The sequence below is a fragment of the Sorex fumeus genome, unplaced genomic scaffold, assembly GCF_029834395.1.
Source record: "Sorex fumeus unplaced genomic scaffold, SorFum_2.1 ptg000128l, whole genome shotgun sequence".
NCBI lineage: Eukaryota > Metazoa > Chordata > Mammalia > Eulipotyphla > Soricidae > Sorex > Sorex fumeus.
This window is the reverse complement of record NW_026606185.1, coordinates 12,012,357-12,036,064: the sequence shown is the minus strand read 5'-3', so window position 1 is coordinate 12,036,064 and position 23,708 is coordinate 12,012,357. Positions and strand designations below refer to the sequence as shown.

General features: G+C 39.5%; 1 protein-coding gene across 1 annotated transcript in view; it reads left to right on the top strand.

The window, feature by feature from the left end:
• Positions 1–23,708, top strand: part of ABCA13 (ATP binding cassette subfamily A member 13) — a 461,928-nt gene that overhangs the window by 278,694 nt on the left and 159,526 nt on the right. Inside the window, exon 42 of the mRNA XM_056138421.1 lies at positions 17,430–17,679. Coding sequence (XP_055994396.1) covers positions 17,430–17,679 — 250 coding nt within the window. The remainder of the gene's footprint in view (positions 1–17,429; positions 17,680–23,708) is intronic.

Here is a 23,708-nt window from a genome sequence, read left to right as displayed (position 1 = left end):
CTTTGTGAGAACTTTATATATCCTGGATATAAACAGTTTATCTGAGTTAGTGAGTGTAAATATTTTCTCCAATTCAGTTTGTTGTCTTTTTTGTTTTAGCCTATGTTTCCTTTGCTATGCAGAAACTCTTTAATTTTATGTAGTCTCATTTGTTTATTTTGTTATTCTGTTGCCTTTGATAGCGTCACTGTGCCATTAAAGGAATCTTTGAGGTCCAGAACGTAGAGTATTCTGCCTATATTTTCTTCAATGTATTTTATAGATTTCAAAGTCTTTGATCCTTTTTGAATTAATTTTTGTGTAAGATGTAAGATTTTGTTCTAGCTTTAGTTATTTTATAAGTGGTTATTCAAATTTGCCAGAACCATTTGAAAAGGATATCTTTACTCCATTTCATGCTCTCAGTTGCTTTGTGAAAAATTAGCTGACCAAATATGTGGGGGTTTGTCTTTGGGGGTATTTTTTGTTCTAAATTCTGATTGGTCAGAGAATATAGTCTTATTCCAATATGATGCTATTCAGATCACTTTGACTTTATAGTATAGTTTTAAGTTAGATAATGAGATACTTCCCAGTTTCTTATTTTCCTGTATGGTTTGGGCTACTCGTCTTTCATGATTCCATACATACCTTATTATGGACTTTTTATTTATTTTTTTATGGCTTCCAGAATATTTTATTATAATAAATATTTTTAAATGGTGGGTCACATCCCATTAAGTGGCTCGTTAGTAGATCAACACAGTGGCTTGTGATCCTTTTTCTTTTTTTCCCCTAGAATTTATTTATTTATTATTTTTTTTATATTTATTGAATCACTGTGGGAAAAGCTACAAAGCTTTCAGGTTTAAGTCTCGGTCATGCAATTATCAAACACATTTCCCTTCACCAATACTCATTTCTCACCACCAAGAACCCCAATAAACCCCCCTCCCTACCCTCCCAATGCCTTTGAGGCAGATGAATTCTAGTTAACACTCTATCTACTTTGATTAGATTCACTGTCTCGACAAAAGATGCACCATTATTATTTAGAGTTTACACCCCCAAATCAAACATGCTGAAAAGGCATTGTGAAATAATCTGTTTTCTGCAGCTGGCCACAAGATTCAAATGATGTCGCAGCCGCGCGATTTTGGATTTCTGGTATTTTACTTATTAAGCCTGGAAGTATTTCTGCTGAAAGTCAGATAATTATGAGATTGGTCTCTGTGGCTCTGGAGCCATGACTGTGCTTGTGGGGGGCAACTCGTGCCCTCTTTAGGGCGTGAAGGACGAGCCGGGAATGCCCCCCTTTCCATGAGGTTTTTTAAGTCCTTAAAGGATACCATCTTAATTTGAATGAGGATTCCATCTCAATTTGAATGCATATTGCATTGAATCTAGTAGTTTCAGTAGGATGGTTATTTTTACTACTGATTCTTTCAATCCAATACAATGGAATATTTGTCATAATCTAAGTTTTTTTTCTTAAGTGCTTTGAAGTTTTCGTAGTATAGATCTTCCCAATTTCTTGTTAATTTGATTTCTAGTAACAATGTTTTGGCACACTATTTTGAATGCAACAGACACTTTGATCTCTTTCTCTTCTGATTCATTATTTGTTTATAGGAATGTGACTATTCTGTGTATTGACTTTGTACTCAGTCACATTAATCTATTGATTTATTTTTTCTAGGACCATTATTGTAGACTCCTTAGGGTCTTCTATATTACCATGACATCTGCAAATAGAGGTCATTGAACTTCTTTTCCAATTTGAACTAATTTGACTTACTTTTCGTGCCTGATTGCTGTTGCAGGACTTCTAATTTAAAGTTAATTGAGAGTGGTGACAATGGACATCCTTATCTGGTACCTGATATCATTGGGAATGTTTTTAGTTTTTCACTAATATATGTAAATTTATCTGCATAAATTAAACTAGTCTTGCACCTCTGCGATGAATCCCTTGAGTGTGGCGTGTAACTTTTTGCTGTTGCAGGACTTCTAATTTAAAGTTAATTGAGAGTGGTGACAATGGACATCCTTATCTGGTACCTGATATCATTGGGAATGTTTTTAGTTTTTCACTAATATATGTAAATTTATCTGCATAAATTAAACTAGTCTTGCACCTCTGCGATGAATCCCTTGAGTGTGGCGTGTAACTTTTTGATATGATATTGGATTAGGTTTGATAAGTTTTTTTGAGGAATTTTTACACCGATGATCTTCAAGAAGATTAGTATGAAGTGAAATGTCTTCATCTGCCTTGGGTTTCAGTGTAATGTTAACTTCATAGACATTAGGAAAAGTTCCTCTTTCTTTGATATTTTGGAAAAGGTTAAGGATCACTGGCAACAAATATTCTTGGATGGTTTGTTGAAACTCACCCTTAAAGCCATCTGATATAAGATTTTTGTTTTTGGAGAGATTCTTAATTACAGTTTTAGCTTCTTGTAAGTAACCTGTTTAGACTGCATCCTTGTTCAGTTTTGAGAGATTATATGTTTGTAAGAATCTCTCCATTTCTTTTAGGTTCTCAAACTCACTAAGTAGAATTATTCAAATGAATTCTCACAATATCTTGATTTTCTGAGGGTTCTGTGATTTCTCCATTTTATTATATTTTTTTTAATTTTTATTAGTGAAACACCATGAGGTATAGTTGTAGACTTACAAATTTTTGTGCTTGGGTTTCATTTATACAATGATCAAATACCCATCCCTCCACCAGTGCCCATATTCCACCACCACGGACCCCAGTATCCCTCCCAACCCCATCCCCCGCATCCCATCCTGCCTCTGTAGCAGAGCATTTCCTTTTTTCTCTCTCTACTTTTGGGTGTTGTGGTTTGCAAAAGAGGCATTGAGTGGCAATCATGTTTGGTCTATAGTCTACTTTCAACTGCTTCTCCCAACCTGGGAGGATTCTCCCAACACCCTTTATTTGGTGCTCCCTTCATTATCTGAGCTTCCTTTTCCCCTAGCATGTGTGGCTGGCCTCCACACAGTAAACCTCCTGGTACTAATTTCGGCTATTCTTGGGTGTTAGTCTCCTATTTTGTTACTTTATGTTCTCCAGATGAATGCAATCTTTTTATGTCTATTCCTCTCTTTCTGGAAAGTCCTAAAGATTCTACAAAAAAGCTCCTAGAACAATAGACTTCTTTAATAGAATGTCAGGTTACAATATCAATACCCAGTGGTCCATGCCCTTCCCATATACAAATTATGAAAGAAAAGAAAGCAATATTAGAAAAACAACCCCATTCACAATCTTGCCTCAGAAAATGAAGTACCTCGGAATCAGTTTAAAGATGTGAAAGAACTCTACAAAGAACACTAAAAAACTCTAATTCAATAAATAAAAGAGGACATGACAAAATGGAAACACATCCCCTTCATATGGATATAGAAGATTACTTGGAAAAATGGCAATAATACCCAAAGCATTCTACAGATTTAGTGCAGTACCTATAAGGATCACTGTATCACTGTCATTCCATTGTTTGTCAATTTACTCGAGCGGGCACCAGTTGTAAAATCTCTGAGGGCAGCCAGGGAGTAGCCCCAAAGTCTCTTCTCCTGGCCACCCAGTTTATGAGAGGGCTGGGCCACTCCCCCAGCTGAGGCAGCCTGGGCCGTGATCTCCATTTTATTTTGATCCTCTTTATTTGAGTGCTTTCTCTTTTTTTCTCATGAAAAAAATGTAGTGTCTATCTTATTTATTCTTACAAATAACCAACTCCTGGTTTCATTGATTTTTTTTTATATCATTGATTTCTGGTTTTGTTTTTATGATTTCTTTCTTTTTGGTGTGTGTGTGTGTGTGTGTGTGTGTGTGTGTGTGTGTGTGTGTGTGTAAGGGGTGGAATTTAACTGTTATTGGTTCTCCAGATGTTAAATCATTGCATTAGATTATTGATATTTCTGTTCTTTCCTGTGACTGGAGCGATAGCACAGGGATAGAGCATTTGCCTTGCATGCAGCCGAAAGGGCTGACCCAGGTTTGATTCCTCTGCCCCTCTCAGAGAACCTGGAAAGCTACCGAGAGTATTGTGCCTGCACAGCAAAGGCTGGCAAGCTACCCATGTATTCAATATGTCAAACACAGTAACAAGTGTCACAATGACTGGGCCCACTCAAGCAAATCGATGAACAATGGGAAGACAGTGACAGTGACAGTGTTATTTCCTAATGCAAGCCTCCCTAGTGAGTCCTCCCTGTGCCTAAGTACAGCTTGTTCTTTGTCACATAGACTTTATAACTTGTTTATTCATTAATACTAGTCTCAAGGAACTTTATTATTTTCTTCCTTGAGTATCTCTTAACCCAGCTGCTACTCAGGAGTGTGTTGTGCAGTCTCCATGTGTTAGTTTCTCCACATCTTTTTAATGGTTACTTTCTTTATTATTTTATTTTTATTGACTCACAATGAGATACAAAGTTGCAAAGTTGTTCATGACTGAGTTTCAGTCCTGCAGTGTTGAAGCACATACCCCATCACCTGTGCCCACTTCTCTCCACCAATGTCTCAGTTTCCCTCCCACACCCCAGCCTGCCTCTACTGCAGATGGCTTTCTCTTTTTTTTTTTAGGTACTATGGCTTACACTACTGTGATTGAAAAGGTATTATGAGTATTAGTTTACCTCCTTTTAGAGCCATTCCTTATCCAGAATGATCACTTCCCATTATCATTGTCATAGTTGTCCTATGACATCCTCTGTTCTAACCACCCTCCATGCATTGTTTCAGGCTTCCTTCTAAGGACCAGCCCTTCTGACTTCATTTTTATTGTATTTGAGTTTTCTTCTACTATCTCACTTTAATATCCCACAAATGATTACAAGCATTCTGTCTGTCCTCTCCCTCTGATTCATCTCACTCACCATGTTTATGCCTATTTTCTGTGTCCATTCATGTATAAGCAAAACTCATGAATTCATTTTTTTCTAACAGCTATTTAGTATCTCATTGTGTCATTGTATCATAGCTTCATTTTCCACTAGTCTGCTTTTAGGCACTTGGGTTGTTTCCATATTTTGCCTTTGTGAATAGTTCTGCAAGGAACATAGGGCTGCAGATGCCTTTTCTGCATTGTGTTCTGGGGCCCTTCAGGCATATTCTCAGAAGCAGAATTGCTGCATCAATTGAAGCTCAATTCCTATATTTCTTAGGAATGTCCCTATTGTTTTCCAAAAAGACAGTACCAGTCTACATTACTACTAACAGTGAATGAGGATCCCTATTTCCCCATGTCCAGGTCAAAAGTGATGTAATTCTTTGTGATCAGTGTCAGTTTCTTTGGTGTGAGGTGTTTTCTCATTGCTGTTTTGACTTGAACTTCCCTGATTATTAATTATATAGAGCAGTTACTAATGTGCTTTTTGACCCTTTGGATTTCTTCTCTCTGGAAGTTTTTGTTCTCTTTCTTCATTTGTGATAGGGTTAGACTTACTCCTCCCCATATCCACGCCAACACTAGTTATTCTTGTTCATTTGTATGTGTGTCAGTCTCTGTGGTGCGAGATGATGTCTCTCTCATTGTTGTTTTGATTTGAATCTCCCTGATGCTTAGTGATGTTGAGCATTTTTTCATGTAACTTTTGGCCATTTGAACTTATTCTTTGAGGAAGTTTCTGATCATTTCTTCTTTACATTTTTTGATGGAGTTGGATTTTTTTTCTTGTAAAGTTCTACCAGTATCTTGTATATCTTTGATATTAATCCCTTACTAGATGGGTATTGGATGAACAGTTTTTCCAATTCCATGAGCTGTCTTTGTATCTTGGTCCCTGTTTCTTTTGAGGTGCAGAAGATTCTTAATTTAGTGTAGTCCCATTTGTTAATTTTTTCTTTCACTTGGTTTGTTCAGCTGTGGTGCTTCATCTTTGCAGATCTCTTTAGCTTCAATGTCATGGAGGGCTTTTGCTGTTTTCTTCCATGTACCTTATGGATTCAGGTCTATTGTTGAGCTCATTAATCCATTTTGTTCTGACTTTTGTGCATGGCATTAGGTAGAGGTCAGAGTTCATCTTTTTTATATATGTATGTATATATATACATATATATCTGTCCAGTTTTCCCAGTACCACTTGTTAAACAGGCTCTAGCTCCACTTCATATATCTTGTTCCCTTATCAAAGATTAGGTGATCAGATACTTGAGGGTCTGTGCCAGGATATTCAACTCTATTACAGAGTGATAACAAGGTCTCAGCACTGATCCCTTCACCAGTGTCCATTTCTCTCCACCAATGTCCCACCCACCCCATTTGCCTCCACTACCCTCAGTTGGCTTTTATGAGGGATGCTTTGTTTTATTACAAACTTTTGCATCTCAGATCATAGTCCTCTTGCTGATGCAGTTTCATACTTAACACTTTACCACTCAGCACCAAGTCCTCCTCCAGTTAAATGCTTGCCTCCACCATAGACCTTGTCTCCTTCCTGTCCTTATCTAGCTCCCTCAATTTTTATGTTATCTACTTAATACCAGTTCTCCTGTTCTTTGTTTCCATTATCTTTGGGTTTTCACTGTGCTTTTTTTGTATCCCACACATGAGAGAGATAATTTTGTGTCAATCTCTCTCCCTCTAGTTAACTTCACTGAGCATGAAACTCTCCAACTCTGTCCAGGTAACTGAAAATTTCATGGCGTTTTTATGGCTGAGTAGTATTCCATTGTATATATGTACCATAGTTTCTTTATCCAGTCATCTGTTCTTGGCACTTCAGTTGTTTCCAGATTTTGGTTATTGTGGATAGTGCTAGAAGGAACACAGGGAAGCAAATGACTTTGTTTTTGCATTTTGTTTTTGGGCCATTGTCATTCTTCCAAGAAGTGGAGTTGCTGTGTAAAATAAAAGTTTATTCTAAATTGTTCTAGAAATCTCCATATTATTTTCTAGAAACGTTTGACCAGTTGACATTCCATAAGCAGTGAGTGAGAGTCCCTTTCTCCATGCATACATGCCAGTGCTGGTTGCTCTGGTTCTTTTTTTATGTGTGTCAGTTTATGTCCTGAGAATTGCACCTCCCTGGTGATTAGTAACGCAGAGAATTTTTATGTTTGCTTTTGTGTGTGTGTGTGTGTGTGTGTGTGTGTGTGTGTCTGTGTGTGTTTAGGAAGTCTCTGCTCATCACCTCCAAATTTTTTTATAGGCATGTACTTTTTTCTTGTAAAGTTCTACCACTGCCTTAGATATCTTTGATATTAACCCCTATAATATAAGTATTGAGTAAATAATTTCTCTCATTACTTGGGCTCTATTTAATCCTGGTCACTGTTTCTTTTGAGGTGCAGAAGCTTCTTAATTTACTGTAGCCCCTTTTTGTTTATCTTCTTTCCATTTGCTTTGTCAGTGATGAGGGGTTATTTTTTTATGTGAATTTCAGGAGTATTTGATCTATTTATTTGAAAATTGTCATGAGTATCCTTATACAATATCCTTATAGGATATTCTTATTCTTACAGGAATTGCATTCCTTAATACATAATACAATGCACTGAGAAAGTATTGCCTTTTTAACGATAACAATCCGACCTTTCCATGAGCAGAGGATTTTTTTCCATTTCCTCATTTCTTGAAGAAACGCTGTATAGGTTTTATAAAGTAGTGTTTTGTAGTTTTCTTTTATAAAAGTTTCACCTCTTTGGTTAAGCTGGTTCCAGGATACTTGATTTTCTGTGGCAAAATTGTGAATAGGGTTGTTTTTAAGTATCTCTATCTTCTCTTTCAGTATTTCCATATAGGGAAGACAGATATTTGCATATTAATTTTGTAGACTGGCACTTTACTATACAAACATGTTGTTCCTAGGAGCTTTTCATAGAGTCTTTAAATTTTCAAAATGTAGTGTCATATAATCCAAAAATAGTGATGCTTAATTTCTTCCTTTCCTAACTGTATGCCTTGATATATTTTTCTTGCATCATTACTATGGCAGGTACTTCCAGTACTATGTTGAGCACAGGTGGTGAGAGTGGGCACCTGGGGCTGGGGCGATAGCACAGCGGTAGGGCATTTGCCTTGCACGCAGCCAACATGGCCGACCCGAGTTCGATTCCTCCGCCCCTCTCGGAGAGCCCGGCAAGCTACCAAGAGTATCTCACCCGCACGGCAGAGCCTGGCAAGCTCCCCGTGAAGTATTTGATATGCCAAACACAGTAACAACAAAGTCCCCAATGGAGACGTTACTGGGCCTGCTCGAGCAAATCAATGATCAATGGGAGGGCCCTGTTTCTTATCTTAGAAAAAAGATTTTCCCCATTGAGAATAATGTTTGTTGTAAGCATGTGGCAAATGACTTTGACTGTGTTGAGTGAAGAGCCTCCAAATCTCTTTTAATTGAGAGTTTTTATCATGAGTATGTGCTACAACTTGTGAAATTCTTTCTCTGCATCACTTAATATGATAATATGATTTTTTTCTTTTCATGATATAGTTACTACACTGTATTGACTTGTGTATGTTAAACCATCTTTGCATCTCTGGGATGATTCCTACTTGGTCAGGGTGCATAATATTTTTTATGAGCTGTTGGATTTGATTTGTTAGTAAATTATTGAGGATCTTTGCATCTAGGTTCACTAGGATTTCCAGGAAATAGTTATCCTTTTTTTTTTTTTTTTGGTGATTCCTCTGTCTATTTTTGGTGTCAGGATAATATTTACCTCCTGGAAACTGAAAAACTGTACTTTTTTTGCTTTGCTTTCTATATTCCATGTATGAGTGATGTCATCTCTTATTTGGTCTTCTCCCTCTGACTTATTTTAGTTAACTGGAAATTGTTTAGTACTAAGTTTTAATAAAATAAATAATTCATTTTTTATCACTTAATCACTTAAGTGACTTATTTTAGTTAACTGGAAATTGTTTAGTACAAATTGTTTTTAATGAAATAAATAATTCATTTTTTATAGTTGTGTATAATTACATTGTGTTTATACATCACAATTTCTTTATTCATATATCTGTTATTGGATTGGGCACTAGAAAACCAGTTGGATTATTTCAAGATCTTAATTATTTTAATAGTACAGCAGTGAACATAGGTTTATATAAATAATAAAATAAAAATAAAGGCCCTCCCGTTGATCGTCGATTTGCTCGAGCGGGCCCAGTAACGTCTCCATTGGAGACTTTTGTTGTTACTGTGTCTGGCATATCAAATACTCTCGGTAGCTTGCCGGGCTCTCCGAGAGGGGCGGAGGAATCGAATTCGGGTCGGCCATGTTGGCCGCTTGTAAGGCGAACGCCCTACCGCTGTGCTCTTTTAAAATTAGTGATTTCATGGTCTTGTTGTAGATTCCAATGAATAAGACTACTGCACCATATGGGAAGCTCTATTTTCAGTATATTTAGGTATTCCAATATGATTGACTATAGAGGCTGAGTGGTATTACATCCCCCAAACAGTCAGCATTACTTTGTACTACATACTCTCTATCTCTGATTGTCTCTATACATTTTTAAATAGGTCATTATCTCTAATGAGAGGTTATTTATTAATGTTATTTTTATTTGATTTTCCTTAATAATAAGTGATGTTGAACTCTTTTTCATACACCCATTGACCACTTCTTTGGAGAAGTATCTGTTCATTTCTTATATTTTTTCCCCTTGTCTTTTTGGCCAAACCTGATGGAGCTCAGTATTTACTCATAGCACTGTGCTCAAGGATCACTCCAGATGAACTCAGGAGCCCATCTGAGATATCAGGTATTGAACTTTGGTTAACTTTGTGAAATACAAACACCCTGCCTGCTATACTATATCTCTGGCTTCTTTTCTATTTCTGATGGAGTCATTTTGATTTTGTTGCTTTGTTGTTGAATTTTATGAGCATTTTATACAAACAAACAAACTGTCCTCCCGTTGTTCATCGATTTACTTGAGTGGGCCCAGTATCGTCTCCATTGTGAGACTTCTTGTTACTGTGTTTGGCATATTGAATACTTTCAGTAGCTTGCCAGGCTCTCCGAGAGAGGAGGAGGAATAGAAAACTGGCTTGGCCAGGCTGGCTGCGCGCAAGGCAAACACCCTACCACTGTGCTATCACTCCAGCCCATGAGCATTTCATGACATTGTATATATTAACCACTTATTAGATGAATAATATGCCAATATTTTCTTTTTTAAAATTTTTTTTGGAGCAATAGCACAGCGGGTAGGGCATTTGCCTTGCACCCAGCCGACCCAAGTTTGATTCCTCTGCCCCTCTTGGAGAGCCTGTCAAGCTACTGAGAGTATCTCGCCTGCACAACAAAGCCTGGCAAGCTACCCAGGATGTATTCAGTATGCCAAACACTGTAACAAGTGTCACAATGGAGACATTTCTGGGCCACTCGAGCAAATCAATGAATAATAGGAGGACAGTGACAGTGACAGTGATTTTATTTTATTGAATCACTGTGAAATACAGTTAGAAAACTGTTATGTTCGAAATTCAGCCATATTATGATCAAACACCTATCCTTCACCAGTGTACATTTTCAACCAATATCCCCAGCATTCCCCCTTCCCCCATCCCAGTCTTCACCCTGCCTCTATGGCAGATAATTTCCCCAATATTCTCTCTACTTTGGGACATTATGTGTTTTCAGAATTTTTCCACCAATTTTTCCATCAAGCCGGCTTGCCAGGGGCAGATGCTAGATAATTTATCTTCCATTGCTCATTTTGAATAACACGAGAGTTCTCATGGCCATGAAGGGGCAGCATTCTTCTGGGATCCTAGGTTGTAGATGGTTGGGTTCCAGAGACACCTATGTAAAGCAATAATCTATTTTGGGATTCAATTGGAAGTCTCTGGACCAGGGCTGTTGGTGCACCAAGATGGCACCCCGGAGAACTTATGGGCATGACAGCTAGGCCTGGAGTGGGCGGAGAGCCAGAGTGGCACTTCCGAGAGCCTCTGCTGCCTTGTAGCCTGGAGATTTAGTCCTGGCACCCGCATACTTGGGCCTTGCTTGTGGAAGTTCTTGGATGCCGAGGTTTCATCTGGAGTAGGGAAGGGTGCACCTGCTCCATCTGGGGTGCCCCTGCAGAATTAGCTAGGTATGGGACCTGGGGGGATTTCTGGTGCTGTGTTGCTATCCAGGACTGGTTGCTGTGTCTCTGGACCAGGGCTGTTGGTGCCAATATTTTCTTCCATTCAGTGTAGCATCTTAAATTTAATTGAATTCATTGATTAATTTTTAATTATAATTTTTATTCCTCCCTTTTTAACCACCATGGTTTACAAAATTGTTCATGATGCATATGTTACTGCCAATACGTATTCCAGTCCCAATCCCAGCAACAGTCTGACCTTTACTTCACCATTAGCCCCGTTTTCCCAATCACCTTTCCGGTTCTCTGTCCGTCTCTCTCCCTCTCCCTCTCCCTCTCCTTCTCCCTCTCCCTCTCCCTCTCCCTCTCCCTCTCCCTCTCCCTCTCCCTCTCCCTCTCCCTCTCCCTCTCCCTCTCCCTCTCTTTCTTTGGGTATTATGGTTTGCAATACAGACACTGAAATACCATATATTCCTACCACCTACTTTCAACACTCAGTTCTTGTCCACAGTGATCATTACTAACTGTTATTGTCATACTCATCCCCTCTCTATCCTAACTGCCCTCTGCCCCACACACATTTGTGGCAAGCTTGCAACTATTGATCAGTTCTCCTGGCCCCTGTTATTCCTGACCATTAGTCTCATGCTATTTTTTAACTCCGCAAATGAGTGCAGTCATTCTATATTTGCCCCTCGCCTTTTGACACATTTCACTCAGCATAATACTTTGAATGTCCATCAATTTATAGGCAAATTTCATGACTTATTTTATCCTAGTGGCTGCATTCTATTTCATTGTGTAGATATACCATAGTTTCTTTATCCAGTCGTCTTTTCTCAGGTACTCAGGTTGTTTCCAGATTCTGATGGTTGTAAGTAGTGGTGAAATGAATATAGAAGTGCAGATGGCATTTCTGCTGTGTTGTTTTGGGCTCCCAGGTCATCCCAGAGTTATGAAATGGGTAAATGGGAGTTAAATTTCTAGGGCTTTTTTTAAGGAAAGTCCATATGTCCATATTCAATAAGTGGTACTTGGAAAATTGGACAGCTACATATTAAATAACTGAAGTCAGACCTAATTCTAATGCCAGTCACAAAAGTAAGAACAAAATGCATTAAAGACCTCAACATCAGACCTGAATCCATAAGGAACATGGAAGAAAATGTAAGCAGAACGCTCTATGACAATAAAGTTAAAGTCATCTTCAAAGATGAAACACCACTGACTAACCAAGTGAAAACAAAGATAAACAGATGGAACTACATAAAACTAAGGGGTTCTTGTACCTCAGAAGAAGCAGTGATCAAGATACAGAGACAACAGAATGGGAAAAATCATTAATTCATCCAATAAGGAGCTAATATCAAAGATATATAAGACACTGGTAGAACATTACAAGAAAAAACATCCAACCCCATCAAAAATATGGGGAGAAGAAATACACAGAAACTTTCTCAAAGAAGAAATTCAAATGGCTAGAGGTCACATGAAAAAAATGCTCAACATCACCAATCATGAGTGAGCTGCAAATCAAAACATCAATGACATATCATCTTACCCCACAGAGACTGGCATGCACACAAAAGAACAAGAACAATCAGTGCTGGCATGGATATGGGAAGAAATGGACTCTTTAAAATCCATTTTGGCTTGAACTTTTATGTATGGCATAAGATATCTGTCCAGTTTTATTTGTTCTTGTGTACTTAGCCAGTTTTTATAACCTCATTTGTTGATTAACAATCTACTTGTTCCTTTAGTATATGTTAGCTGTCCATATATATGAGAATTATCTTCTAGGTTATCAATTATATTCAATTGGTTCTGATATTCTGCTTCACAGATCACACAGATTATCCTGTTATTCGTCGATTCCCTCGAGCAGGCCCTAGTAACGTCTCCTTCATCCTAGCCCTGAGATTATATTCAAGGCTCTTTAGGAGAGTGAGACCCATCATTGTTACTGGTATTTGGCATATTGGGTACGCCATGGGGAGTTTGCCAGACTCTGCCGTGTGGGCAGGCTACATTCGATAGCCTGCCAGTTTGTCAAAGTAGGAATGAGATGTCATAATAAGATGTCGCGCGACCACAAATGCGGCTGCGCGGTTCCGGGAGCTTGTTTTATAGTCTCTGAGTCTTGGCTGCTGATGGGATTACACGGCGCCAGGGGGCCAGTTGGTGGGTGTGACCCCCGCCTACTGGAATTTGGAGGATCTGGGTGGAGGATGCTTGACTCCAATCTGAGTAGGCTTGGAGATCTCGGCCCCAGAACCTACGTGGCTTTGTCCCTCTGCCGGTACCTTCAGGTGTGCGGAGAGTGGTCTTAGCATGGTGGTGGCTGGTCCTGGAGGTCTTTGGCTGCCGGGGCCCTGATCAGGGCGGGGAGGAAAGCTCAACCTGCTCCCCTTCAAGGGGCCCTGGCGAGGAATAGCCAGGCACGGGGGCAGGAGACTGCACTGTTCTCCCTCCGGGAGCTGGTTTTTATAGTCTCTGAGTCTTGGCCACTGATGGGATTACACGGCGCCAGGGGGCCAGTTGGTGGGTGTGACCCCTGCGATATTCTGCTTATAATATATAATACCACACTATAACTACAGAATTTGTTAATGCTCTTGTGCTCCCTTTTGGAAATATTTTCTTCCATGTGTAGAATAACCTTGGTTTGTCCTTTCCCCCTTGCCACAGTGAGCTTGGGTTTATTGGGTTACACCCATCACGGTGCTCCTGAGTCACTCCCATTCCTCTGGGCTTATCTGTAACTTCTCTGTGCTCTCTTCCCTAGCCAGTATTTCAGCTTTTCCCCCTAATCAGATTCTGTTAACTTGTAAGATCAGATCCTTCTAAGGACATTGAACTTGTGTTATAAGTTAATGCCTTTCTCTTTTCCTTATATATTTTGAATAGTTTATTTTAAAGCTAGAGCAGGCCCAGTAACATCTCCATTGGAGACTTTGTTGTTACTGTGTCTGGCATATCGAATACGTCACGGGGAGCTTGCCAGGCTCTGCCTTGCAGGCGAGTTACTCTCGGTAGCTTGCCGGGCTCTCCGAGAGGGGCAGAGGAATCGAACTCGGGTCAGCCATGTTGGCTGCCTGCAAGGCAAACGCCCTACCAGCTGGAGTGATGGTAGGGCGTTTGCCTTGCACGCAGCCAACATGGCCGACCCGACTTCGATTCTTCTGCCCCTCTTGGAGGGCCCGGCAAGCTACCGAGAGTATCTCGCCCACACGGCAGAGCCTGGCAAGCTCCTGCCAAGCTCCCCGTGATGTATTCGATATGCCAAACATAATAACAACAAAGTCTCCAATGGAGACGTTACTGGGCCTGCTCGAGCAATTCGATGATCAACGGGAGGGCCTTACTTTACTTTACTTTACTTTACTTTAAAGCAATATCCTTTTTGTATGGACAAAAGAAGACAGTTGAAATTATGCTTTTCAAGTGTGGGAGTTAATTGACTCCAAACAAAACTTACTCCAAGGCATCTGCTTCCTCAATTTAAGCCTCAGTTGCCCTTAGTTCCTAGCACCCCAACAGCAGGATCCTGATGAGGGACTGAATGGACTTAGGGCTAGCTCTGAGCTACCCTGGCATCATAATGGGCCAGGCCAAAGTGCCACAATACTCAACTATAAGTTGAGAGCATGGTCATGGACAAATCCTGTCATGATCCAAAAGTAACAATGAGATTAGGACCCTGCTAGGGATCACTTAATCACTTAACTTCCCATTAATCGTCGATTTGCTCGAGCAGGCGCCAGTAACGTCTCCATTTGTCTCTGTCGCGTGCTAGTGTAGCCCAATGGCATCTGTTCACTCTGGGAACATGAAGATCCTCAAACCGATCATTCATGATCTTGATGAAGAAGTCTGACCATCTGGTAGGTGGGCGGTCACGCAGTCTTTTGACATCCTGTGGGATCCAGTCAGTAACAGCTCTAGTCCAGCGGTCATCTTTAAATTTCATTACATGACCAGCCCATCTGATTTTTGATACCTTGACAAATGAGACAGCGTCCCTGATTCTTGATTGTCGACGGATGTCAGAACTCCGGATTCTTTCTCTCATTTGAGCGAAACGTGATATTCCAAGCATAGCTCTTTCAATTCTTCTTTGGGAGACCTGAATAGCGTTCTCATCCTGTTTGCATAGGGCCCAGGTCTCTGAGGCATATGTTAATGCAGGAAGAACAGTGGAATCAAAGAGATGTGCCCGGAGTTGGAGGTTCTTCGTCCTCTTAGCTATTTCTTTGACGCTCTTGAAGGCTTTCCAAGCCGCTCTCTTCCTCCTGCGCAGCTCGGGTGCCAGGTCATTTGTCATGTTGACCTCTCGACCTAGGTACACATAGCTGTTGCATTCGGAGATGGTCGTTCCATTGAGAGCGAAAGGGGTGTCAGGAACGAGGCTGTTTCTCATAAACATTGTCTTCGTAAGATTCAGCTGCAGTCCGACCTTTCCACACTCACGGTCAAAGTCGGCCAGCATTTGTGCCGCTTGGCTGATGTTTGGTGTTATTAAAACAATGTCATCAGCAAAGCGGAGGTGGTGTAGTTGCCGACCATCTATCTTCACTCCCATTCCTTCCCATTCCAGTCGTTGCATGATGTTCTCGAGAGTGGCACTGAAGAGTTTCGGTGAAATGGTATCACCCTGCCAAACCCCTCTCTTGATATGGATAATTACTTCTTTGTAGAATGGTGAGATCCTGGTAGTGAATCCACGATACAGCTCACGGAGGATCTTGATGTGTTGAGCTTGAATGCCCTGATTGGCTAGGGCTTCAATGACCACTTCCGTCTCAACAGAATCAAAGGCCTTCTTTAAATCAATGAACATTAGACAGAGCGGCATCTTGAACTCCCGAGAAACCTCAATGAGCTTGGTTATCGTGTGGATATGGTCGATGGTGCTGAATCCTTTGCAGAACCCAGCTTGCTCGCATGGTTGTCCTTCATCTAGTGTTCTGCCAATCCTATTTAGGATGATTCACGTGACCAACCTGTAGATGACAGACAATAGGCAGATCGGGCGATAGTTGCCAATGTCATGGATGTCTCCCTTCTTGAATAGTAGTACGGTCCTGCTGGTTTTCCACTGAGACAGAACCTTGCATTCAGACTAATCTAGGGATAGGAAAGACTAATCTGGCCTGAGCACTGTAGTCTGAGATCGAGATGGCCCCAGGAGAGCAATTCTATAAGCTTAATGTATCTCTTACTTTGTCCATACAAAATGATTAGTATTATTAATGACTATATGTTTGTTGGACAAGGAGAAGAGAAACACACCATGGAATTCTGCTCTTGGGTGGGTTATCTTACCGAACAAGTATCTGTCCTAGAAGCAGCTTTTTTTGATGGAAGGACTTTACCTCTGTTGATAGTATGACCACACCTATGTGTAAACCCCAGCCCCTCATAATTTGGAATTTAACTGGGGAACCAGAAGGAGGATGAAGGGAGATCCAGAAAGAAAATGAAGTAGCATGGGGGAGAAAGAATCAGGAAGAGAATCAGAGGAGGAGAGAGGAATGGAATAAACTGTAATTGACACCTATCAACCTGGCCCTCTTTCCTTTCTTTGCCTGCCCATCACCATCGGCCTCCTTGGGGTTGGTTAAGCAATGTGAGATTAACTAATGCAGTTGGTGAAGAGAGCTGCGCACCGCGTAATTTTTCTTTAGTAAATACAAACTATGTATATTTTCATTGAACATGAACTGAAGATCAGAGTCTCTCTTTGCCCTAGAATTCTTATGCCTAAACTGGAAGTCAAAGATGAACACATATGAGCTCCTTAATTTGTGTGTTGGGGACAGTTCTGTAGACTCTTTGTCCTTTCCTCTTTGTTCTTGCATGTGTCTTCTGCTCCTTTTGAAAGCAAAAAGACTACAAAATTCACAGTATAACATAGTCCTTTAATTTAATTTAATTTACTTAGCCGTCATAATGTTCTTATTTAGTAAATTCGGAATATGTGCTGTTCAAAACAAACAAACACTGCCCTCCCATTGTTCTTCTATTTGCTCTAGTGGGCCCAGTAATGTCTCCATTGTGAGACTTGTTGTTACTGTGTTTGGCATATTGAATACATCACTTGAGCTTGTCAGGCTTTGCTGTGTGGGCAAGATACTCTCGGTAGCTTGCCAGGCTCTCTGAGAGGGGTGGAGGAATCAAACCCGGCTGGGCCAGGCTGGCTGCGCGCAAGGCAAACACCCTACTGCTGTGCTATCGCTCCAGCCTTGTACTGTTCAAGTATTAAAAAATTAACCCACGATCATAAAAAAATCAAAGAATTACCCCCAGCAAAGAACTTTTATGTAAAAAAACTTACCAAGGATATAAGAAAACTAATACTGCTTCCTCTTTCTTTCATTACAGATGGTCCTCCTGTGAAAACCCCACCCAACCATGGTGGCCAGCTGCTTCTGGAACAGATGGCTGCCCTCTTTATAAAGAGGTTGCTTCGTACTCTTCGGGCCTGGAAATGGACTCTTTCCAACCTAATGTTGCCAGTCCTCTTTGTAGCCTTGGCCATGGGCCTGTTTATGGTGAGGCCTGTAGCCATTGAATACCCGCCCCTCAAACTAACACCTGGCCATTACGAAAGCACTGAAAGCTACTTTTTCAGGTAAAGTTCTTTGTTTTATTTCATCAGAATTTTGTCTGGATGATGATGAATTGCAATTACTTTGATACTTAAATCTTTCCTGGTAAGCATTTTAAATGTACTCATTTTTATTATTTTGGGGATGTGCTATGTTCACTTGCATAAAATTTCAGATGCTACCCCTTCTTGAGGGGCTTGTATTATGGAAGATGCTTAGGATGATGGGGCATAACTGGTCCTCAGTATCCCTGGTAACTTGATTCTAGAAGTCCCGGGGTCACCTTCTACAATTGACGAAGGAGGACATGGTCCTAATGGCTGAGGACCAAGTTCACACTAGTTAATAGTGGTTTATTAGAAAAAGGGAAAACTAAAGATAATTCAGGATTGCAGGAAAGTATATAAATGTATATTTCACAAATATCTCCAGGGTTACTTTTGGGATGTGTCCAAACCTAAATTAAAGTCTCTTTCTCCCAGTATCTGTGTCAGAACTGGTTGTTGTTCTTTTTGATGTCTGCCAATCTCTTTCATGTGAGATGATATCTCATTGTTCTTTGATTTACATCTCCCTTATGATTTTTCTCCTTTATCAATGATTAAGTGGTAATATATCTGAGGGTCTTCAACTCCATTTCATTGGTCTGCAGATCAATCTTTATTCCAGTACCATGCCATTTGAATTACTAGTCTTTGTAGTACAATTTGAAGCTGGGGAAGGTGATGCCTTCCATCTTCTTTTTCCCAAGGATGCTTTAGCTATTCATGGGAGTTTATTATTTGAAATGAACTTCAGTAGTGTTTGATCTATTTCTTTGAGAAATGTCATAGGTATCCTTATAGGGACTACTTTGAATCTGTATAATACTTGGGGAGGTATTGCCATTTTGACAATGTTAATTCTCACATTCCATGTATTGGCAATATGTTTCCATTTCCTTTTATTCTCTTTTATTTCTTGCAGTAGCGTTTTGTAGTTTTGTCTTTTACCTCTTTAGTTAAGCTGATTCCAGTGCACTTGGTATTCTGAGGCATAATTGTGAACAGGATTGTTTTTCAAATATGTTTCTTGTTCTTCCCTAAGTTCTATGGCATGTACTTCCAGTGCTATATTGAACAACAGTGGTGAGAGTGGACAACCTTGTCTTGTGCCTGATCCTAGAGGGAAAGCTTTTATTTTTCTCCATTTAAAATAATTCTTGCTCTGTGCTTATTTGAACATAGCTATTATGCAAAATTCATGATTCAGCTATCCACTAGGACAGTGTTAGATAAACATTCAATGCTCAAATTTGTTAAGGACAACATTAGATTCTTATATTTATTAAGATAATTTATTTAATTAGCTAGATTGTCAGTGCTTTTTAAATGTTTAACTTCTACAGTAGATTTATAATTAAAATATGGGTGCTAAATGATAAATCAATAATAAACATCAGTTTGTCTTTTGGTTATTAATGTTTTTCCTCTTCCGTCTTTATGTGCATGTCTTTATGCTTCTTGAGGTCAGGGTTTAATTAAAAAAGACAGTTTGATGTTAAAAGTGAACTATGCCCCACGTTTCTTTTTTCTTCTGGCATCTGTATCTTTTCAGGCATTTTTAATTCAACTTTTTAATGACTTTGTATTTGGACCAACGAGTCCAGTGGAGGCTAAGGTTAACTTTGTATGGAAGGGGCCAGAGACAGTACAGCATAGAAGTTTCCTTCCTTGCATGCAGCCACCCTTGGATCAATCCCTGACACCCCTTATAATGCCCTGGGCACCTCCATAAGTAATCCTTGTAGGTAGAATCAGGAGTAAACCCTGAACATTGCCATGTGTGTCCTAACTGCCCCCACAGCCTGCAAAAATTTGCATGAGAACTTTCTGTTAACTGATGCTGTGCCTGATGGGGTTAGCATTTCTACATCTCTAATTCCTGTGTATTCTGTATTTGATTTTCAAATTACTTTCACCTGTTTCCTGGGTCTGCAGTGAGGTTGTATCAGTAACTCTCAAAGAGCCCAAGAGATACTGGCTAGTTTCTTTAAAGAGGGAGAAAAAATATAGCTTGGGAAAAGCAGTTTGGATGGGTTAATGGTTCTTTCCTCAGTTTCCTCCTTTTTTTCCCTCTAACTTTTTCTGTTTTTTTTTTTTTTTAATCAGTCTGTATTAGAATCATCAAAGGGGCTCTTAGTAGCAATAGGAAACCTCTTTGGGATATGTTTAGAAATATGTCTTTATACTGAACATTAAAATTTGAGAATAGTCTTTTTTGGAGATAAATAAAAAGTGTATCCATTTAGAAACTCTTTCAGGCATCACAACAATCACGGATTTTGATTTCTTTTGTTTGACAAGGACCAGGTTTGAATGCTTTTGTGACCACTTCATAATAGAGCCGAAAGATTGAAGATATTGTCAAAATAAAAGTATAAGAGCAAACATTTAAATTTTATGGAAATGAAAAATTTAAAGCCTTTACAATAAATTATATCCTATTGATATAATAAATAAATGGCAAAATGTAAACTATATTTTTTAAACATACAGCTAATATTCCCCCCTTGGCGATCAATGGGGTGACAGATGTCGCAGCTAATATTCCAAATAAGCTACTTTAGAAATCATTTTTTCTATAAAATATTTTGAGCTATCAGTTTTATTTTTGGATCAATGAGTCAAAGAGAGGCATTTAATAATATTTCCAAAGATGTCACAAAATAGTGTTTCTTCAATTGGCACTTTCAGCCACTGTCTAACTGAGCCATAACAGAGAATTCAAAGCAAACACTAAAAAGACAAACACACATGGACTGTCCAGCTTTGTGCTCTCACAGGTCATTTATTCAACACAACATTGTTCCTCCACCACTCCCAAAGAAACGTGACCAATAGGTGAGCCACTGTTGACAGAAACATGAAGGACACTTAGCACTTCAGCATTCTAGAGGTACATGAAGAGCAGGTGGAGTATTTCATACAGTTAACAGAAAACACCCTTAAAATATAAAGACCTGGAAGATTCCTTTCTATTTTTGCCCATGCTACCTCTACATCTAAAGCATTCTAAATGGTTTTATTCAATGCTTGCCTGGATGGCAAATATTTGTTCTCTATTCTATTCTTAGTTCAAGATGCCGCTCTGTCTAACGTTTATTTATTTAAAGAAGGCCTTTGATTCTGTTGAGACGGAAGCGGTCATCGAATTCCTAGCAAAACAGGGCATGCAAACTCAATACATCAGGATCCTCTGTGAGCTGTATTACAGATTCACTACCAGGATCTCACCATTGTACAAGGAAGTGATCATCCATGTCAAGAGAGCGGTTCGACAGTGTGATACCATCTCACCAAAACTCTTCAGTACCTCCCTTGAGAACATCATGCAATGACTGGGATGGGAAGGAATGGGAGTGAAGATAGATGGTCGGCAACAACACCACCTTCGCTGATGACATCATTCCAATAATACCAAATATTAGCCAAGTGGCACAAATGCTGGCTGACTTCAACCGTGAGTGTAGAAAGGTCGGACTACAGCTGAATGTCACAAAGACAATATTCATAAGAAATGGGCTTGTTCCTCACCCTCCATTAGATGGAATGTACATCTCTGAATGCAGAAGTTATGTGTACCACCTAGGTCGAGAACTCAACATGACGAATGAGCTGGTACCTGAGATGCACAGGGGGAAGAGAGTGGCTTGGAACGCTTTCAAGAGCATCGAAGAATTAGCTAAGAGGACAAAGAGCCTCTGGCTCTGGGCACATCTCTTCGATTCCACTGTTATTCCTGCATTAACATACACCTCAGAGGCCTGGGCCCTACAAAAATAGGATGAGAATGCTATTGGGGTCTCCCAAAGAGGAATTGAAAGAACTATCTCAGAGTATCACGCTTCACTCAAGTGAGAGAAAGAATCCGGAGTTCCAACCTTTGTCAAAGATCGAGAATCAGGGATGCTGTCTCGTTTGCCAAGGTGTCAAAAATCAGATGGGCTGGACACGTATTGTGATTTGGAGACAACCGCTGGACTAGAGCTATTACCTACTGGATTCCGTGGGACATCAAAAGATCGCATGGCCACCCAACTACGGGATGGTCAGACTTCTTTGTCAAGACCCTGAATGATCGATTTGAGGTTCTTCATGTTTCTGGATTGAGCAGATGCCATTGGGCTACACTAGCATGTGACAGGAATGAATGGAGACATTACTGGTGCCTGCTTGAGCAAATCGATGAGTAAGGGGATGTCAAGTGATCAAGTGATCAAGTGATTCTATTCTTACCTACTATTTTATTCTATACTGGTTTATTCTATTCTATATTTTATTCTATAGGTTTGCAAACCCTTTAAATCCTAATAGTTAAACTATTTTACCTACAGACATATCCCATCCTTGTTTTATTTTTTTTAGTTTCTTGGGGAAAAACTTTCACATCTCTCCCATTTTTATTTTTTAAATGTGCTATTAATATTATGAGTATACTGCCTGCTCCAGCTGGGTTTTCCAATGGCTAATGATGATGTTGGCTTTTGGGAATAATCCCCTCTGGGGGATGGCAGTGCCATCTCCATACCTGGTACAGGATGTTGAGATGTTGATGCAGCAACACATTATCAGTATAATTAACCTTCTAGTTGTTGCAGGAATCCAGTTTTTAATGGTATTTCAAAATTCCAGGTTTATGGGATTAAGGTTATTCCAGCACTCCTTCATTTCTTGTTGATAATTAATTATTTGTTGAAGTAATAAAAAATTGACTGCTTATTGTTTTGGACATTTTTGGGTGGAATGCTATGCATAAGTGGTCTTCTACTTAACTCCAAGGTACTGAGGATTATAAGGAAGTGCAGTCATGCGCATGTACGTAAAAGTAGAGTTGCAGAAAAGTCTAAATTGATCTCTCAAAGCCTCTTGCTGTAGCCTATGGACTTTTCTGACCAGTGCTTCCAGCAGGGTTGTGATTATGTTTTCCTTGTCAATGCAAGCTTGAGTTAATGGCTCTTTGGTAATGTTTTGTAAATTTTGATTTACTAGATCAGTGTGGGGAAAGTAAACCGAGACCAATAATAATGCTGGCTCCATGCTCTCTTTAAGCTAGATTACCATTTAAAGCAATAATGCATGTATCATAGCATTCAGAATATAAACTACAGCCTCAGGTTGGAGTAAGGAGTTGCTCTTTGCAGGAAAGGAAAGTCAGTCCTAAGCCGTACCTGATGGTCTTCTTGAAATTCCTTTCCTGGTCTTTGTTCCTACTGGAGCTTCCCTTCCAGGGGGATACAGATGTCTCTGGGTCTCTCAGTGCTAGGAAGCTCCTATCAGGCCTTAGTTCCTGTGTTTACAGTTAAGCTCTTTGCAGCTTCAAGGCCATTTGTTTTATTATATCCTAGGAATTCCATTGCCATTGGGGGTGGGGTCTGCTTTCTTATCTACATGCCTACATCAGTTCTTAGAAAAATATCTAGGAACATGAATATGTAGTATTTCTAAGAGCAAGCAAATATATATAAAATACAAAATTTGGTTATTACTAAAATTTTAGATACCAGTATAAGAGAACATTTGAACTATCTTATATACTGAAAAAAAATTTCCTTGACTTAATTTAGATAGTTTTGCACCTTTGTTATTTGGAAAACATATGTGAAAAACAGCCTAATTTCTAATTGAGATTGGCTTAGGCCTGTGAGAAAGTTCTGCTATTTTCTCACTGTCTGTAGTTTTTATGTACTATAATTTGGTTGCATTTAAAACTCTTTACACTAAATTCAAATCTCCGTTTCCATGTACTTAAAAGTAAGTTTCAGGATTTTTAACTTATTGATAAAATAAATCAAATATTTGTAATTCATATGACTCAGTTGTTCACTATCTTTAGGACAAGACAAAAGCAAAGAGTTAACATTTTTGATGGCTTTAGTGAGCCTTGGTATTTCTTGGATCTGAGAATTATTGTTAGTCTTAGATACCATTTTATTAGAGCCTCCATGCCAAAACATAAAAGCTGAGAAACATTAAAATAATTTTTGCAGACTCAAGATCACAGTATACTTAGA